The sequence below is a fragment of the Heteronotia binoei genome, chromosome 12, assembly GCF_032191835.1.
Source record: "Heteronotia binoei isolate CCM8104 ecotype False Entrance Well chromosome 12, APGP_CSIRO_Hbin_v1, whole genome shotgun sequence".
NCBI lineage: Eukaryota > Metazoa > Chordata > Lepidosauria > Squamata > Gekkonidae > Heteronotia > Heteronotia binoei.
The window spans coordinates 32,615,703-32,632,821 of record NC_083234.1 but is presented as its reverse complement, the minus strand read 5'-3'; the positions used below and the strand labels follow the sequence as shown (position 1 = coordinate 32,632,821).

General features: G+C 40.6%; 1 protein-coding gene across 2 annotated transcripts in view; it reads right to left on the bottom strand.

The window, feature by feature from the left end:
• UNC5D (unc-5 netrin receptor D) overlaps positions 1-17,119 on the bottom strand; it is a 558,897-nt gene that overhangs the window by 231,993 nt on the left and 309,785 nt on the right. For both annotated transcript variants that reach the window (XM_060251212.1, XM_060251213.1), the window contains exon 4: positions 11,933-12,036. In XM_060251212.1, the coding sequence (XP_060107195.1) occupies positions 11,933-12,036 (104 nt within the window). The remainder of the gene's footprint in view (positions 1-11,932; positions 12,037-17,119) is intronic.

Below are 17,119 nucleotides of genomic sequence, written 5' to 3'. Positions count from 1 at the left end.
CCAGTTTCACTTCCCACCTCTGGGAAGTGGGGGGAAGCAAAATGGACTGATGAAATGGCTGCCATCTAATTAAACCTCCTAAGAATGGAGCAGGTCCACCTATCAGCTGTTATGTTGAAATTGCTGTGAGCCATTGAACCCCCCAGTTTTGCTCTCCCCTGCTATTTGAATGCAAACCATTTAACCCCTCCCAGGTCATCTCCTGTCATGAGCCCTGATGAGAAGGAGCTGGAAGGGTTAACAGACCTGGAAGAGTTGCCAGCCAGTTCCTCAGCTGAACAAACAGCAGCTGGCCCATCAATCACTCTCCAGGCACCTGTGTCAGCTGTTGACGATCAATCTCCTCCAAGCTCTCCTCCTCCCATCTCAAGAGTTTGAAGCAGGCTCCAGAAAGAACTTTCAGAGCGAAGACATGAGGCATGCCAATGCTTCAGATCTCTCAGCCCTAAGTTCTAGCAGAGTCACTCCCACCCAGGGAGCAGGCTGATTGAGACTCCCATATAGCTTCCACCCAGGACCTGGTAACTTTGTGGAAGCAACAAGTCTATTCTCTGGCTTGCATCCATGCTCCTTCCTGATCTCTGATCCTGACCTGCTTGATTTCCTTGGCACCCTGACCTTTTGGCTTTTGGACATTGACTTCTGATTCCGGTTTGTGATTCTGCATTGGTGACTTGGCTCCTACTTGACTTCCTAGACTTTGACCTTGGACTGGCTTTGGACTTCTGCCTGCCTGCACCCTGAGAACGTGACATCTCTCACCTATTTCTCAGCAGTGGCAAACCAGCTCAATTTGAGGCATTTTTTGTTTGGTTTGGTATTTGGTTTGGGAACTGCCCCACACTGGAATTTTTAGGTTCATGCACATTCTTAATCCTTAATGCAAAGAAGTCTTAATCCACAGTGTAAAGACCTTTCTCATTAGCTGTGTGTGATTCAGGCACCTTTGTTTGGTGTATTGGTTAAGTGCATGGACTCTTAATTTGGGAGAATTGTGTTTGTGTCCTCACTCCTCCACATGCAGCTGCTGGTGTGACCTTAGGTCGGTCACAAGTTCTCTTAGAACTGTTCTCTCAAGAGCAGTTCTCCAAGAGCTCTCTCAGTCCCACCTTCCTTACAGGGTGTCTGTTGTGGGGAGGCGAAGGAAAAGAAGATTGTAAGTCACGCTGAAACTTTGAATGAAGGGTAGGTTATAATCCAATCTCTTTTTTCTTCCCCCCTCTTTCATTAAAAATCATCCCATTGTAAGAATACTAGATGAATCTCTGTTGGATTCTCACTTTATTTTTTTTTTAAATAGTCTTTTTTTTCAAGCATTTCACAAAAATATGTTTGATGAGATGGTAAGCAGACACTTGCCATCCACAGATCCATAATTTGACTTATTTGTGGTCTTTGTTCCAACTGTGTGATGCAGTCTCCAGCCTGTTTTGACTTCCACCATGCCATCACCATAATTATTTACAATGTTACATTTTGTGAGAAATTTGGTAGCAGAACTTTACCTCCCCATGGTTGTGGTTTTTCCTATTCCCAGTGATCCCAGAAACAGATTTCCTGTGAACGGTGATGTACTGTAGATGTGCTTCATCTGCCCCCCACCTTTATTCTCTTGAGAACTAAACAACTCAGAAGAGAATTCTTATGCTAAGAAGAAGGAGAAGAAGAAGATATTGGAATGATGTCCCCAACATATACTCTGAATCTCAGAGTCTCAGAGTGGTCACAATCTCCTTTTATCTTCCCTGCCTCCAAAACAGACACCCTGTGAGGTAGGTGGGGCTGAGAGAGCTCTTACAGCAGCTGCCCTTTCAAGGACAACTCTGCAAGAGTTATGGGTGACCCAAGGCCATTCCAGCAGCTGCAAGTGGAAGAGTGGGGAATCAAACCTGGTTCTCCGAGATAAGAGTCTATGCACTTAACCGCTACACCAAACTGAATAAAAAAGGAAAAATCCCAGAACTAGCATCAATCTTTAGTTGACAACTCTGGTGATATTCCCCTTCCACTGTTCAGATATGAGCTGTTTTCAGAAGGAGCAGGATACAAATGTTCAGAAATAAATACGTAAATAATAAATAAATAAGGACTCAAGTGGGCCCTGAATTCCAGAGCACATGTGACTCTCCTGAGACAGGAGAAACACATCTCCTGATGCCTTAGAACACATTCTGTGAAGACAGCAAAATAATATGGTCCTTCTGAAAACATCCATGTTCGCCCCAAGCCAGAGTTGTTTATTTCAATTTTACTTATAAAAAAGACTGAGTCAACCCCCCCCCCCCCCCTAGTATTTTTACTTTCTCAGTTAAGCAGACAGGCCATTGGCAATGTTTGATAAGAAAAGAAATGCACAGCATGTTGTCAAAGGATGGCTGATAAAAATGCATAGATTAAAAAAAAAAATCCAAGCTACGCATAAAATCATTATTTCAATCAAAAGATAAGTACTCTATTCTAATCAGCTTAACCTTTATCATGCAAAACCATTTGCATGGCATCATGGGTTTTCCAAAGACACGGAAAGAGTAATGCAGATCATGCCCAACTGGTCTGGAACAACTTTCTCCCTCCGAAGGAACCTGGTCCGATATTGCATGCATCTGCCATTTTGCACATATATTGTCATGCCTGTCAGAATAAAAGAATGTAGAGCAGGAAGTTCTAGTGTTGTGAAGAACACACAGCCATTTATTTAAATGTAGGCTGAGTCGCCAAAGGTTATGAATTATTACTCTGAGTAGTCTGCTTACCTTGATGTGAAGAGAATTAGCCTTATACACTGAGCCTTTTATGGGAAGTTTTATTGTCCAAAGCAAATATGACCTGTTAGGATTTACAGACTTTATTAGCAGCAATAACCATTTTACTACCAACATCAGTAAATCAGGGTTTATTGAGAACTCCACCATTTTAATCTGTGGAAAGCTGTTAAAATGTCGCTTTTTTATTGGACATCATTCCTAACTTTTATGAAAGATAGATTTTTCATTTAGCTGGTAAATGTAAAGTACTATAGTTCAAAATAATGAATTGAGGAAAAAGTAGTCAAGAAGATCTCAGCAGCCATAAGGGTTAACCCCTGGAATGGTTTAGTATTACAAAATTAGCACATGCTAATATAAAGGAAAAGGAAGAGCATTTCCTCTAGAAATTAATGCTCTACCAAATACTATTTCAGTTATTTTATTACCACCTATCACCATGATAAAATGACTTCAGTTTAAATGAGGGATTTTCCACACACGAAGTCCATACAATGATGAGTGTATAGAGATATGATGGTGGAAAATGCCATCAAATCACAGCCAACTTATGGTGACCCAATAGTGTTTTCAAGGCAAGAGACAAACAGGTGGTTTGCCAATGGCTGCCTTTGCATAACAACCCTGGACTTCCTTGGTGGTCACCTTGGTGGTATTAACCAGAACCAGCCCTGTTTAGCTTTTAAAGTTGTTCTAGCCTGGAGCATCCACATCAGGGCATGCAGAGAGATACTTTTTGGCTTCTCCATAACTGCTGCTTTTGAGGACCTGCCACAGTGCAGACCTGAATATTTTAAGGAACTGTTATACTAATTTCTATTTTAGTAACCCCCCTCCCAAAAATGTGATGCTGGGTTTCAATTGTGGTGTATAGATATTTCTAAGGGGGGTGGGATTTTAAGAGCTTATATCTGAACATGGTCTTTGATACAGAAGCGGTCTTCTGTTCACATGAAGGACAAACTGCACAATGAAACAAATTATACTCAAAGATGTTCTTCCACATGTTCCAGAGGTTCTACAACCACTTGCACAAATGGGAGAATGCTATTACATTACGTATTGGAGTGTTGTGTGACCTCTTGGGAAATTCTTGCACAGCCATTTGTAGGACAGCACTAGCTGTCCTGCTGATGAGTTGTTGGGTCCAATTTGTTAAATTCATCCCAATTATCCTGTCTCTATTAAGATTTAATCTAGCAGAAGGTGCATTCAGCCAGTGGAAGAGAATCCTTATGCCACTGAGAATCTACAATATCAGCCAAATGTGAAGGAAGGAAGGAAAATGTGACTGTTCTTGATCTCATATGGAAGCTAAAACACACAATTCTTGTGAAATAAACAAATAAGATGAAGTGACACTATCCTTTGGAGCACAGTAGGGTATGCAATTGAATTTAATCATGTAGCTAAATTACTGACCATCCCTGCATTGTTCAAAAGCATTTGTCAATTAGTTGACTGCTGAATAACTCTTGAAATCCATAAACATTAAAACATGCACACCTGAACACACAAAACTGATTTTCTGTCACTGCTCTATCAAGGGTGTCTACTACAACCAGAACAGGCTCTCCAGTGTTCCAGGCAAAGTTCTTTCACACCACATACTAACTGATCCTTTAAATGGAGATGATGGGGATTGAAGCTGGGACCTTCTGCAGACAAAAGGCAAAGATATTCTGCCACTGAATCACACCTCACCTCTATTTACAACAGGAATCTTTTCTCCTGGCACTTCCCCACTTAGGAGTCACTTACACCTTTATTGTCAACAAATCTTGTCAGAACACATAAAGATAGGAGTGAGCACTCAGAGAGATCCTAAATAGTTCTGCGTTCTGAGATTTGGTAACATCGGGGAGTTCCTTGCAGCAACCTGAAAAATATTTGCACCCATTTGAGTTGCAATTAGCTACTAGGAGAAATCTCTTTAAGGATACTGGATATTGTAAGATGACTCAAATACACCACTCACAGTGATAGATTCTTGAGGAAGAATAATTGAAATGGAAAGAAAACCGGCCATCCATAGAATCGCATCACACTTTGAAGTCTACTTCTTGGATTTAATACTCAAAATAATTACTACAGAGACTTGATAAGAATTGGACATTGTCCTTTATTGGTTTTACATGGTGGATAAAATAGATTCTTTTTTTTTTTTGTATAAGTGCTGTTATTTTTTTGTATATGAGAATTTTTTAAATATATATTTCCAATGAATGTATGTTGAGTTATTATATTTTTATATGAGTTATGATATTTAGATATGGAAGAATTCATACACGTAGTATGGTTGTTTTTGTGCTGTAGTTTTCATAGTCCACCATGATCCCATTGTTTTGTTTTAGAAGGAACCAATGGCAGCAGCTTCTGAGATCAGGTAATTAAGGATCCCATAAATTCAGTCCTGGAGAGAGAAAGCTGCTGCCTCCAAACTGGACCCTCCAGACTGAGCAACTTGTCAGTAATATAAAAACGGCTATTTATTTTTCTTCCATTTATAGCCCAGCTTTCTTGTTGAAACTCGAGACAGATTGCACAGCCTAACACAATAGCAGGAGACATCCAACGAACAATGCAGTGGAACCAGGATCACAAAAATTAGAAACAATTTTTTAAAGTAGCAGACATGATACATCATACAGTGCAAAACTGGAAGGACAAAAATAGAACACAACAGTGGAACAGACAACAGTCCAGTTGCCTTTACAAAGCACTCTCCATTCCCTTATATTAAAGCCTTACTCCCTTTGTAGAAATATCTTCAACTACTGCCTGATCCTGGGACCTAACTGGTGCTTGTGTTGGAGCTTGCCCCTCATTTTCACCTAGGTCTGCCTTACTGATCAGAGCCCCTTGTTCATTCTTGACAATTCTTCTGCTTAACCCAGGCTGCCTCTTACAGATCCTGACTCCTGGCTTGACCTAGCTTTACTTCTGCCATTCCCTACAAATGTGTCCTCTCTTTTTGATCCTTGGGTCTTCTGGCCTGACCTGGTCTCTGTTTCAATGGCTTCACACCTCAGCATCTGGCAAAACAGAACCAATATAAATAATTGGGGGAGGTATTTGCACAAGGAAGGAGTGAAATCAAAAGAGGCATTTTCTGGCAAAAACAGGCAAAAGGGAGTCACTTGGGCTTACTTCATAATGCTGGAAGTCCTCAAATCAGCCTTCACAGATTATAGTTAATATCAAAATGCAGAACTGAAGACAGAACTAACAGTTCCATGGTTTTAAAAATTACTTTTCTTAAAGTTGTTAATTCATGCTAGTTGTTTTGAGTGCTTAGTACAGAATACATAAATGCTCTACCTGGTATCAGAAAGACAAAGAAATGCTTTTGAATTATTTATCTTGTAATATCTAAATTCTCTAAAGGACGTGACTGTCTGTCTTTACATGAAGTATAGTATAGTTGAGTATATACTTCAATCTGTCTGTCTAGTGCCACCTGAAAGACCAAAAAGATATCCAGGCTATCAGCTACCAAGAGTCAAAGCTTCTTTCATCAGGCATCTGACGAAGGGAGATTTGACTCACAAAAGTGCATACCCTGGAAATCTTGTTCTGTCTTTAAGGTGCTATTGGACTCGAATCTTGCTCTTCAACTGCAAACAAACATGGCTGCCCTCCACATATGCAATCAAGAAAAAGAGGAGTGTCATCTTAAATTTGCATCAGATGTGCAATAATTAAAACAACAAATATTTGCATATAGCCTTTTTTCAGGGGAACTGTTTCACATTTAGGGTATTCTTTCTTTTGGGAACATATGGTATATCTCAATTAGTGTATGCTTAGGATATCACAGCACTACCCATGATCCTATCTGATGTAGTAATCGCAGAATTATACTTTCCATCTTCCTAAACCAGGCGATGGTCTGAGGGCACATGATTAGTGAGGCCAAACAGACCTGGATCTGGTCTGTGCTTTGCTGGGAGACTTCCTGGTCCACATACACTATTTAGAGTTCCAAGAAAAAAGTTATCTAATTGCAATGAATAACCCAATCCGCCCCTCCAGTGTATGCTGAATGATTAAAAACACCCATTAAATCTATTTCACCACCTACTCCCTTTTTCTTTGATTGCTATTCATAGCCCTCACTATACCACGACATCCTGCAAACCTAAACTTTGCCAAGCATATGCGTTGCTCTCCTCAAAACTGTTCTGCATTTCCTTTAATTGCTGTTCTGGAGCTTTTTACCAGTTGTTTAAGGCTTTAAAATGCAAAATATGCCAACTGTCCAGTCATTAAGTTGCTAATCCAGGAGAAGGTTGCAGATATGGCTGAAAGCTCTGCGTTATCTAATGAACACATGAAGCTACCTTGAACCAAGGACAGCTATAGACCCATCTTTGTAGGTGTTGTCTAGAGTTGTCAATCTCCAGGTGATAACTGGACATTTCCCAGAGCTACAACAGACCTCCAGTCTAGAGAGATCACTTCCCCTGAATCCACTTCCTGTATTTTAGAGGAAGGATTCTGACATTCTACCCCTCTCCCACCCCACCTTCTCCAGGCATCTCCCAATACAGTGGTGGCAACCCTGGTTTGTCTATTCTGATTGACAGTGGTTCCCCAAGGTCCCTTGCAAGGAAGCTTTTTCTGCCCTCCCACTTGAATTGTTTTAGCAAGAAACCTCTTCCTGTTGTTCGATGGCTCAGGGTATCTGTCAGATTTCCTTACTTACACTACTACTACACACACCCAGTTATAGTCTCACCAGACTTAAAACGAGGTCTACTGAGGGGGACCCCAATCAGAAAAAGTAGAGCATCTGAGAAAAAAACCCAAATTCCTGAATGGCCCCAAAGTGACTAGCTAATTTCACTTCCAGTCCCAGAGCATGAGTCTGGCATGTATCTGAACCTGAGAGGCAGAGTATATTTAAATATGTATCTCTCCACATCCCTTGATTGGCCAGGCAGCCCAGAGCTTCCAACAGCACTTCTCCAAGCCTCAGTGTACTCCTTTCTTGGAAAGAAGAGAGGGGCAAGAATGCTATCAAACAGTGGCAGTGGTACCAACAAGGCTGGACTTAGGGGAAAAAACTCCAGGGCTCCAGTCACCAGTGCAGAGGCCCCCAAATACAGGCTGTAGCTAAAGGAAGGAGGAGGAGAGATGTATTTATACCCTGTCCTTCACTCATAGTCTCAGAGAGGCTTACAATCTCCTTCCCTTCCTCTCCTCACAATAGACACCCTGTGAGGTAGGTAGGGCTGAGAGGGCTCTGAGTGAATTGCTCTTGAGAGAACAACTCTGAGAGAACTGTGACTGACCCAAGTCACACAACTGGCTGCAAGTGGAGGAGTGGGGAATCAAACCCAGTTCTCCAGATTAAAGCTTGATGCTCTTAACCCAAATTGGTTCTCAGATGAGTTTTGTCCAGTAAACGACTGTCTTCATTCCTCGACTTCCTTCCCCCCCCCCCGGTGTGTTCTAGAAATAGGAGTTCAGAGTCTAAACTTTTAACACTGAATGATAGGAACTGAACTCCTAATAGAAAAAGATGTTTGGGTCAGAAGCAGAAAAGTGTTTTTAAAGGTTAGCAGTGACCTGAGGCAGCCTTCCTTGTCCCACAATGAGCAGAAAACAGAAAACCCACCAACACTTGTTGAGCAGCGGTGAAAAAGGGATCAGTGCTCACACACTGAACAGTGTCCTGTCTTCCAAACCCCCTTCAGCACCATGCAAAAACAAAGCAAAACTCCGTAGTTTTCTTCTAGCCTTAATATCTTCTTCCTTTCCTCATTATTAATCAGCTTCCCCCACTCAGTACTTCTAGCTCAATGGCACTCTGTCCATTAGTTTTTCTCCCAATTTGCCTCATTACTCATCCCACAAACCAGTTTTCAATGGCATGAGCCTCAGCAGGCTTTCTGACTAATGAACAGAATGTGCTGCTTGTTCTTTAAAGTTTATTTCCCCCCGTTTCTTCTGTCTACCCAATTAATAGATACCATAGCGATTTCAAATGAGATATGAAGGAACCAGTCTCTCTCTCTCTCTCTCTCAGCATCTAAATAGCAATAACAGAGATACACCTCTTGTATTATGGAAAATAAACATGCCACAGTATAAATGACCCGAAGATTTAGCTTTCAGTTGTTAGGTAAAACCACCGCCCTTCCATAAAAGGAGCCCCTGATTCTCAAGATGGTCTCAAGATGGGTAACTGAGGTTCTCCTTCAGTTCTATTGGATGTTCTCACACCTCTAACACTAACTCTAAAAGCAGGATCCAACGTCACTCACTGGACTTCTGCGTATGCTGTAATCTACACACACTATGAGATTTTGCTCTAGGAACCGGTGATAAGATAACTTTGGATAGGAGAACTAATGGTTGCAAACTATACACTAATAGAGATATCAGAAGATGGCCTGCAAATTTCAAGCTGCAGAAGCCTGGGATAGACTGTACAGAGCAATGATGGAAATAACTATTAAGTCCAAGACAGTCAAACCAATTTATGAAGAATATTTTTGGAGTGTATCTTACAAAATTTCTCATGAGCTAAAACTACCTCCCAGATTTTGAAGTCCTGAATTATCTATTGTGATTTCAGTAATGAAAAAATGCATTAGGAATTCCCTATTATTCCACAAAGAAAAAAAAATCACCTGTAATGAATCAACATGTGTCCATTTGTATTGCAGAGTAAGGAAATGATGCAAACCAATGGAAGGAAATTAAAATTGCAGTATATCCAGCATGACACAATCCCAGAACTTATTTTAGAAAGTCTCCTAATGAGCTTGAATTAAAGAAGTGTGGAACACACTGTCTTGAGACTAGGCAGGGCAGAAGAACTCTTTGCAGTCCTTAAAGGAAGAATGAGGACATGATGATTGCCCTGACACAATTAAGGACAAGGCACTGGGTATTTCAAGTATTACACTCCCCACTATCCCTCCCCCTCACTGGTAAACAGGTACCACAGGAAGCCCCAATTCTGATCAGGACAGTGGTGAAGGGAAGAGATTAAGCCTTCCCCCAACCCATTTTCACAATCCAAAATGATCCCATGTGGTTTCTTGAGCAGCAGTGCCCAAGTCATGAGGTTCAGGAGTTATTATTCAAGATCTTATCTGGCCTGGCTCTAAAAGTATGGTGTGCATGCACACTAGCCATTTGCCTGGTGATGATGAGAACAACTCCTCCATCTACTAGTCTGAAGGTGAGTGGGTGGACCTATGTTGAAAACAGAAGAGACATAGCACAAATTATTACAAAGATCATTGGAAACAAACTGGACATCCTCAGCAAACATCTGACTTCAGGAGGAGTACTGAAGCTCCAAGATGCCGAGGATCTGTATGACCAAGGATGATGAAAGGGAATGCCAAGCAGTTTTACTCAGCGGTATGGCTGGGCACAGCTGATTAGTGAGTCTGTGTTTCTACAGCCCTTCCATTGCATGGAAGAGTACTGCATAATTCTCTTTTACATAATTATGTATTATGTAATAATTTTCCTTCTTCCAAAGGTGTGGTCTAAAAAAAAATAGCTCACCACAAGGTAAAACTTTTCCTGGTATAGGAGTAGGTGGGAGACTGTTTAAATGCTCACTTTAAAATAGCTAGCATACAGAAATCGAACAGAAGGCTAAGCTAGACATGGTTTATTATGCATAAGAAAATAAGGAAGGACATTCAAACATGTATTTGCCCACATAATGTAACTGCATGCACACTAAAAAGGTAAAGGTAGTCCCATGTGCAAGCACCAGTCATTTCACTAGTCATTTACAAATTAACAAGTACTAAATGCTGAAGGGATCAGGAATTGTGCATGCTCTTGATGACTGCTGTAAACATGGAAGTGTGCACTCCTAATCTCTGTACAGACACTCAAACATCACAAAAAGGAAGATCTCGATTGCATGTCTACTTTGTAGGGTGGATGTCTGGCAGGACATGTGGAGATCCCTGGACACAGTCTGCAAGCACATTACCCTCGATGAACATGCAGGATTACAAATCCTGCAAAGAGCTGATACAGGAATGGTTTTACCACACAATGTGCAACGTGTATGTTCTCAAAACTGGGAGAAGCAGCCCAGTTCTCTAAGTTTGACAGACACAACAAAGTTGGAATTCAAATTCAGAGCAAAATCAGCAATCTAACATTTGTTTCAGACAATGTTACAGCAGCATTGAAAATAAATCGTGTAGGCCTGGGTATGTACCACATCATGTAATGCCCACGTAATGATATTTATTTATAATTATTAGCAATAATATGCTTGCCTTTCTTCTAGACATCTGGCATCCAAGGTGGACAACATAAATTCCCTCTGGGAGTTCGTTATGAAGGACTTGGATGACTAATGAAAATGCCTAAAAACAGGCAGCCTTCAAAGGGGGTAGAGAAACAAGCCAATGTTTCTGTCCTAAAGCTGCTGTCGGTTTTCACATAGAGATAGAAATGTTCCTAGGACATCATTGTGGCAAATCTTCTCCTCAGCTCTGTGATAACTAATCTATGGGGCCTAATTCCAGCCTGTGGTACCTAATCAAAAGCTGGCAAAAACACTATTGGAGATGATCTTGGCCTGGGCCTTCCCATTCCCCACCTCCACTGGACTGGCCAGAAAGGGGAAAGGAGGAGGGGGTTCTTCAGCATTGTGCATCACTTCCAGTACAAAACTGGAAGTTTCATTGAACATTAGAGCACCTCTCTAGGATTAACTTAGAACTCTATGATTAAACCAAAGAGTTTTCTCCATCTCCCCAAACTCCTGCTGGGGTGTGAGGTAGGGCTGCCACTCTAGACTTACCTATGGCCTTCTTGTGTAAGTAAAATGGCTTCTGCAACTATAGCTCCTGTCACATGATTAGATCAATATATTTCATTTTCATATGACTGCTTAAGAGACCATAATGCCAGATTCAAAGTACACTTCAAAGCATGGGCAGAATTAAAATCACTTCACACAGCCGGCTTAAGTAATCTTAGAGATGCTTTTGCACGTTTTTGTCAATGCCCCACTGTTTCTTTTATGACAGAAAAAGCAGTGATCCATTTGTAATGCAAAGTGGTGTTCTGGTACAGTTTTCACGTTGTTATTACAACCTCATTTAACAAAGATGACTAGCTAATACTGTGTCTTTTCTTCACAAAACACCAAAGGATTCACTGCTCACCTCAGCTGCAGGTACTCCCTCCGGTGGCCGACAGTGTAGGACTATCATCCCTTCAATAGGAACCTCCTTTCCCTGGGGGTCTTGTTCAAAGTTTTTCCGTAAATCTGGAAAGAAGGACACTCAGAAGTTAAATTCTGCAAAGAGTTTCAGAAAAATAACCTTGTTAATTTACTGCAGGATATATAGAAAATAGCCCTGTGGCAACTTAGATGTATTGGATCATATAATCATAGACTGGTCTCTGTATGAGTCCCCTTGGAAAAGATTGCTTTTAAATGTATTAATTTTAAAAGATACCTGAGTAACAGTCTTAATTGCCAGTTTCTTCTGAATTATTTGGCTCCTAAAATTATCAAAGTTGTTGCAATTTTTCTTGTTGAAGTTCTCAAAATTCAGGACAATTTTAGATAGTATTGTCTTATTTGATGTAATTTTTGTATGGAGTTTTACACCTGATTGATTTTATATATTACATTCTGGGCATATTATGTATTCTGTGACTGTTGATATGCCAATAAAAGTCTGTGATGATGAATCTAGATGTATTGCAAGATAAGATCTCATAGCAATACAATACTCTAACAGATGGGTTAATGCCAGTGCTGTTGGCCTTCCGAGGCATTGCATTGGCCACTGTGGGAGGCGGGATGCTGAACAAGAAGGCTCATTGGTCTGATCAAGGAGGCTTTTTTATATTTGTAAGTGGGCATAATATGGTGCACATAACCCTTTTTCAGATGTTATGTTCACATATATGGCAGCCCGTCAACAGTGCCTATCACGAGCATGCACTATCCATAATGCTTCTGATATGCATTGTTGCTGTGTTGTGTGAAAAATGGTACAGGTGTATTTTGCACTGAAGCTCAGTTTTGACATCATACAGATAGACAAAATTATGTAATGAGTGCTAAGATAAGGCAGGTAAGGACTCCCCCAAAGGCAGTGCCCTGTCTCTAATTGCCACCTACCTCTCCTCTGAAGGTGGAACAGAGAAAGCAGGACTTGAGACTACTGGAACTTGCATTTGAGTCATGCACAGAGTTGGGTGATTATCAGTGCCACTTTGGATTGAATAAATCTATGTTAATTTCACACTGCCTGGACTTTCTGTAACTAAAAAGGATTTTTATCCAGGTAGCTGTCCATGGTACACGGGTGGGGTCCAGCTGCCAGTGCCCACATAGCTTGAGAACTCAGACCGCCAGATCGATCCAAATGCTTCAATTAAATTCCTTTCTCCCTTTTCACACTTCCACATTAGGAAAGAAAATTCATAGCAGAGGGGAAAAAAGAGTCAATAAAAATTCAATTCAGAATAACAGGCCTTTGCAGCCCTGCAATGCTGAGGAATTATCAGCTCATTCACTGTTATGGCTGTTAATGCAATGAAATAAAGATAATTTACACATTCCAAGCAAATCAGTCAATGAAAAATCACAGACATTTATAAAAATCATGAGGTTGGGGTTATTAGTTTATCTATCTGTTAAATACAGACATCTTTGGCTACGGGGGGGGGGGGGGAGGGTGGTAGAAAAAATATACGAAGGGAGGGTGGGAAATCTGAATTTGCAGAGAGTGATCCATCTGCGCATTAATTTCTTAATGTCTGATGACTTGTGTGGAAGGGATACAAAGACCATGTCCAACCAGAATTTTCCCCTTAAACCCTCTCTTTTAAAGCATAGTTCACACATTACTTTGATGTGGCAAAAGTTACTGCTCAGCAGGACAAGCATTACTTTTTAATGTGCATTGATTGTGGAGAGATGAAGGGAAATCTATTGACAACCAAAGCTGTGAAAAATGCCGGCTCTCACCATATCAGAATGCATCCAAACAACAAGTAGAACGGTGGGGGAGAAACTCTCTATTAAAAAAAGGATATACACACAACTGTGCAATGTGTTATTGGCCCTGAGAAAATGCTACACAGTCCACTTGTGATGTTTCCAATAAACCCCTGTCATACCACAGCCATTATTTTAACACAGAATAGCTTTCAATAGCTCTATAATTACCCTAGGTTTATTCTGAATCAGCCAAGTCATGCAAATGCAACTGCCTTGTACCGAGTCAGAACAATGTTGTCTACTCTGACTGGCAGCAGCTGTCCAGGGTCTCAGGTGGAGACTTTCATATCATATAGTATCTAGTCATTTTAAACGGAGATGCTGGGGACTGAAACTGGAAACTTTTGAATGGGTATACATGATTGGGCAGGTCTACATGCATTTATACAACGTCCACCCATTCATGTTCAAAGTGGATAATCTGTTTTTTAAATGCAAAATTTGTAGGCAAGGGGTCACTCTGTCCTTTGTATATATTAAGGATGTCACTGAATGTAATAAATACTCTGTTCAATGTAGGAAATATTTATTTCTGACATAGGTTTTTTCTGCTCAGAATGAGACAGCATTCTCCTTTCTGCCCCCCAACTATATTAACCAATAGCCAACCATCTATCAAGCCTTGAGAATCTCTTATTTCATTTTTCTGGCTTGTTTGTTTATTATCCCTTATTTCTGGCTCCCCTTTCTAGATTTTTTTTCAAATAATAAAGATACAGCATGTGACATTCCAGCTTGCTACAACTTTCTAGCCATATTATAATCTGTTTTTGTTTCCACATTTAATATGTTGCCATGGGGGTTGGGAAAGGTCACCTTTTTCAAAGATACTATCTTGTAACTAATTTCTCTCTCATTGTTGTTCACTTGTTCTTACTGGTTTTTGCTACATTGTTACATACACACACAAAAAAAAATTCTAATATATAAAGATACATACACATCCACATATTTGATAGGATTATTATCATTAAAGTCGATACCTAGCTTTGTATCACCTATGCATAAATGGATCATAAAGTGGTGTACAATATGTCTTAAGATGACATTAAACAGAAGGGGGGAGAGGGGAGGAGAGGAGAGGGGGGGAGGGAGGGAGGGAGAGAGAGAAGGAACACCAGAACTTACTTTTTTTAAAAAGGGGGGGCGCGGTTTACAACAACAGACGATAGATATTGGATTTATATTCTGCCCTATACTCTGAATCTCAGAATGGTCACAATCTCCTCTACCTTTCTCCACCCACCCATAACAGACACCCTGTGAGGTAGGTGGGGCTGAGAAAACTTTACAGCAGCTGCCCTTTCAAGGAAACTCCTGTGAAAGCTATGACTGACCCAAGGCCATTCCAGCAGGTGCAAGTGGAGGCGTGGGGAATCAAACCCGGTTCTCCCAGATAAGAGTCTACGCACTTAACCACTACACCAAACTGGCTCTCTCGTGTAGTGGTTAGAGTGTCAAACTACAATCTGTGTGACTCGTGTTTGAATCTCTGTTCTACCATGGTAGCTCACTGGGTAACCTTGAGCCAATCATACTGTCAGCCTAACTTAGCTCATAGAGTTGTGAAGATAAAATTGAGGGCTGCTTTGTGTCCCCACTGGGGAGAAAGGTAGGGTACAAACAGAAGTAATTAAATGAATTGATTGATTAAAACGAAAAGAAAGAAGGCACATTTATCCATCCATAGAATGTTTTAGATGTACATGTGAAGGAAAACATAGAGGATTATTTACAAGATGGACAGTGCAATTGCAAAAGGAGTTGCATTCTTCTAAGACCATGGACTCTGGTGGACTTACGAAGACATAACTTTATCTAGATTTGCATTTAAGTAACTACAAGAAGGAAGACTGTTGACACAGATTCAGTTCACATGGTACTCTCATCCCACATCCACTCTGAATTCTGCACCACTTTCTTTTTTTTCCTGCCAAGACAATAACCTCTTAATGGTGAACTCTAGGCCTGCAAGCACAGTTGGAGAAAAAGGGGCCAAGAAAGAAGAAACAGTTGGCTTGTCTGGGGAGAAAATCATCCTCTCCTTCAGCCCAGCAGATTAAACTTGGGCTGCCATCTGCCAAGTAATGATGGTGCTTTCTGTTATGATGTAGGATGGCTCTCTGACAGGCTTTCCTTAAGGCCTTTCCCACAGGAGCCATTTCAAACCAGGGTGCCACATTTTTCATGATGTTTGATTTGCAATATGAAAACTGCCAGTTTGAAGCGTACGAAAAACTGTGCAAGAAAAAGGCCCTGCTATCCTCCCCCCCCTTTTTTTGCATGTTTCCTCCATATCCATTGTTGAAAATGCTGTCTTGATTCCATTTTTCTTTGGAAAATTCCATTTTCATCAGAAAGGGCATTGTTTGTATCCTATTACCAGCCCCATCATTGTGAGTTGATCACACACACACCCCACACACACTACAAGATTCTTTTTTAAAAGTCCCCTTGCTGAGATGTTAAAGCATATAAATGCTTGGCTTTTTTAAAAAAATCATGGAATTAAAAGACTTTTAAAAAACTCAAAAAAGTCCATAGCTCTGCACTAATGCACACAAATGCCTGGCTTTAAAAACAACAGTGGAATTGTGACTTTTTTAAAAGCCTGTTGCTGTGCAATAATGAATCTGTTAATGCACACAAAAACACCCTTTTTAAAGCTCTATAACTGCTAATGTAGATAATTGACAGAATTAAAAAAAAGGGAGGGGGGGACAAAAATCCCCAAGAGCTTTGTTTTAACACTCCTGCATTTTTTGAGCATCCAACCCTCACCAAAAATGGGTGTACTTTTTAATGGCATTAAAACGTTCAGGCAACTTTTCCAGTCACCTTGATTTTTTTAAAAACAAAACTGTCTGTCTATCCATCCATCCACCATGAAAAAAAGAGCACTGCATTTATTTGGGTCTTGCACAATGAAATTAATTAGGGATCTTAAAGACCTGAAGGTACTTCTACCTGCTGCTATGATGAGCACCCACAGCTAAATGAGAAACAGGGAAGAGAGAATTTTCAACATGAGATGAGAAGCAGGGATGTGTGTGTGAGAGAGAGTGTGTGTGAGAGAGAAACAGACAGACAGGCAGAATTGATATGAAAATTTAAATCAGAGCACTTAAATGCCACCCAGTGTGCACTGCTTGCATGAATAGGTATAACGCTGCTTTATTGAAACATACATAGCACTGCAAAAAAAAAAAAGTGTACATTTTACAAGAAAAGAAAGAAATCTGGTGAAAAACAAATAGAAAGTGGCACACTAAGAATTACAAGGAAGACCTAGAATGAAACAGGGACTTCTGGGTCAAAACAGCAGGTATCA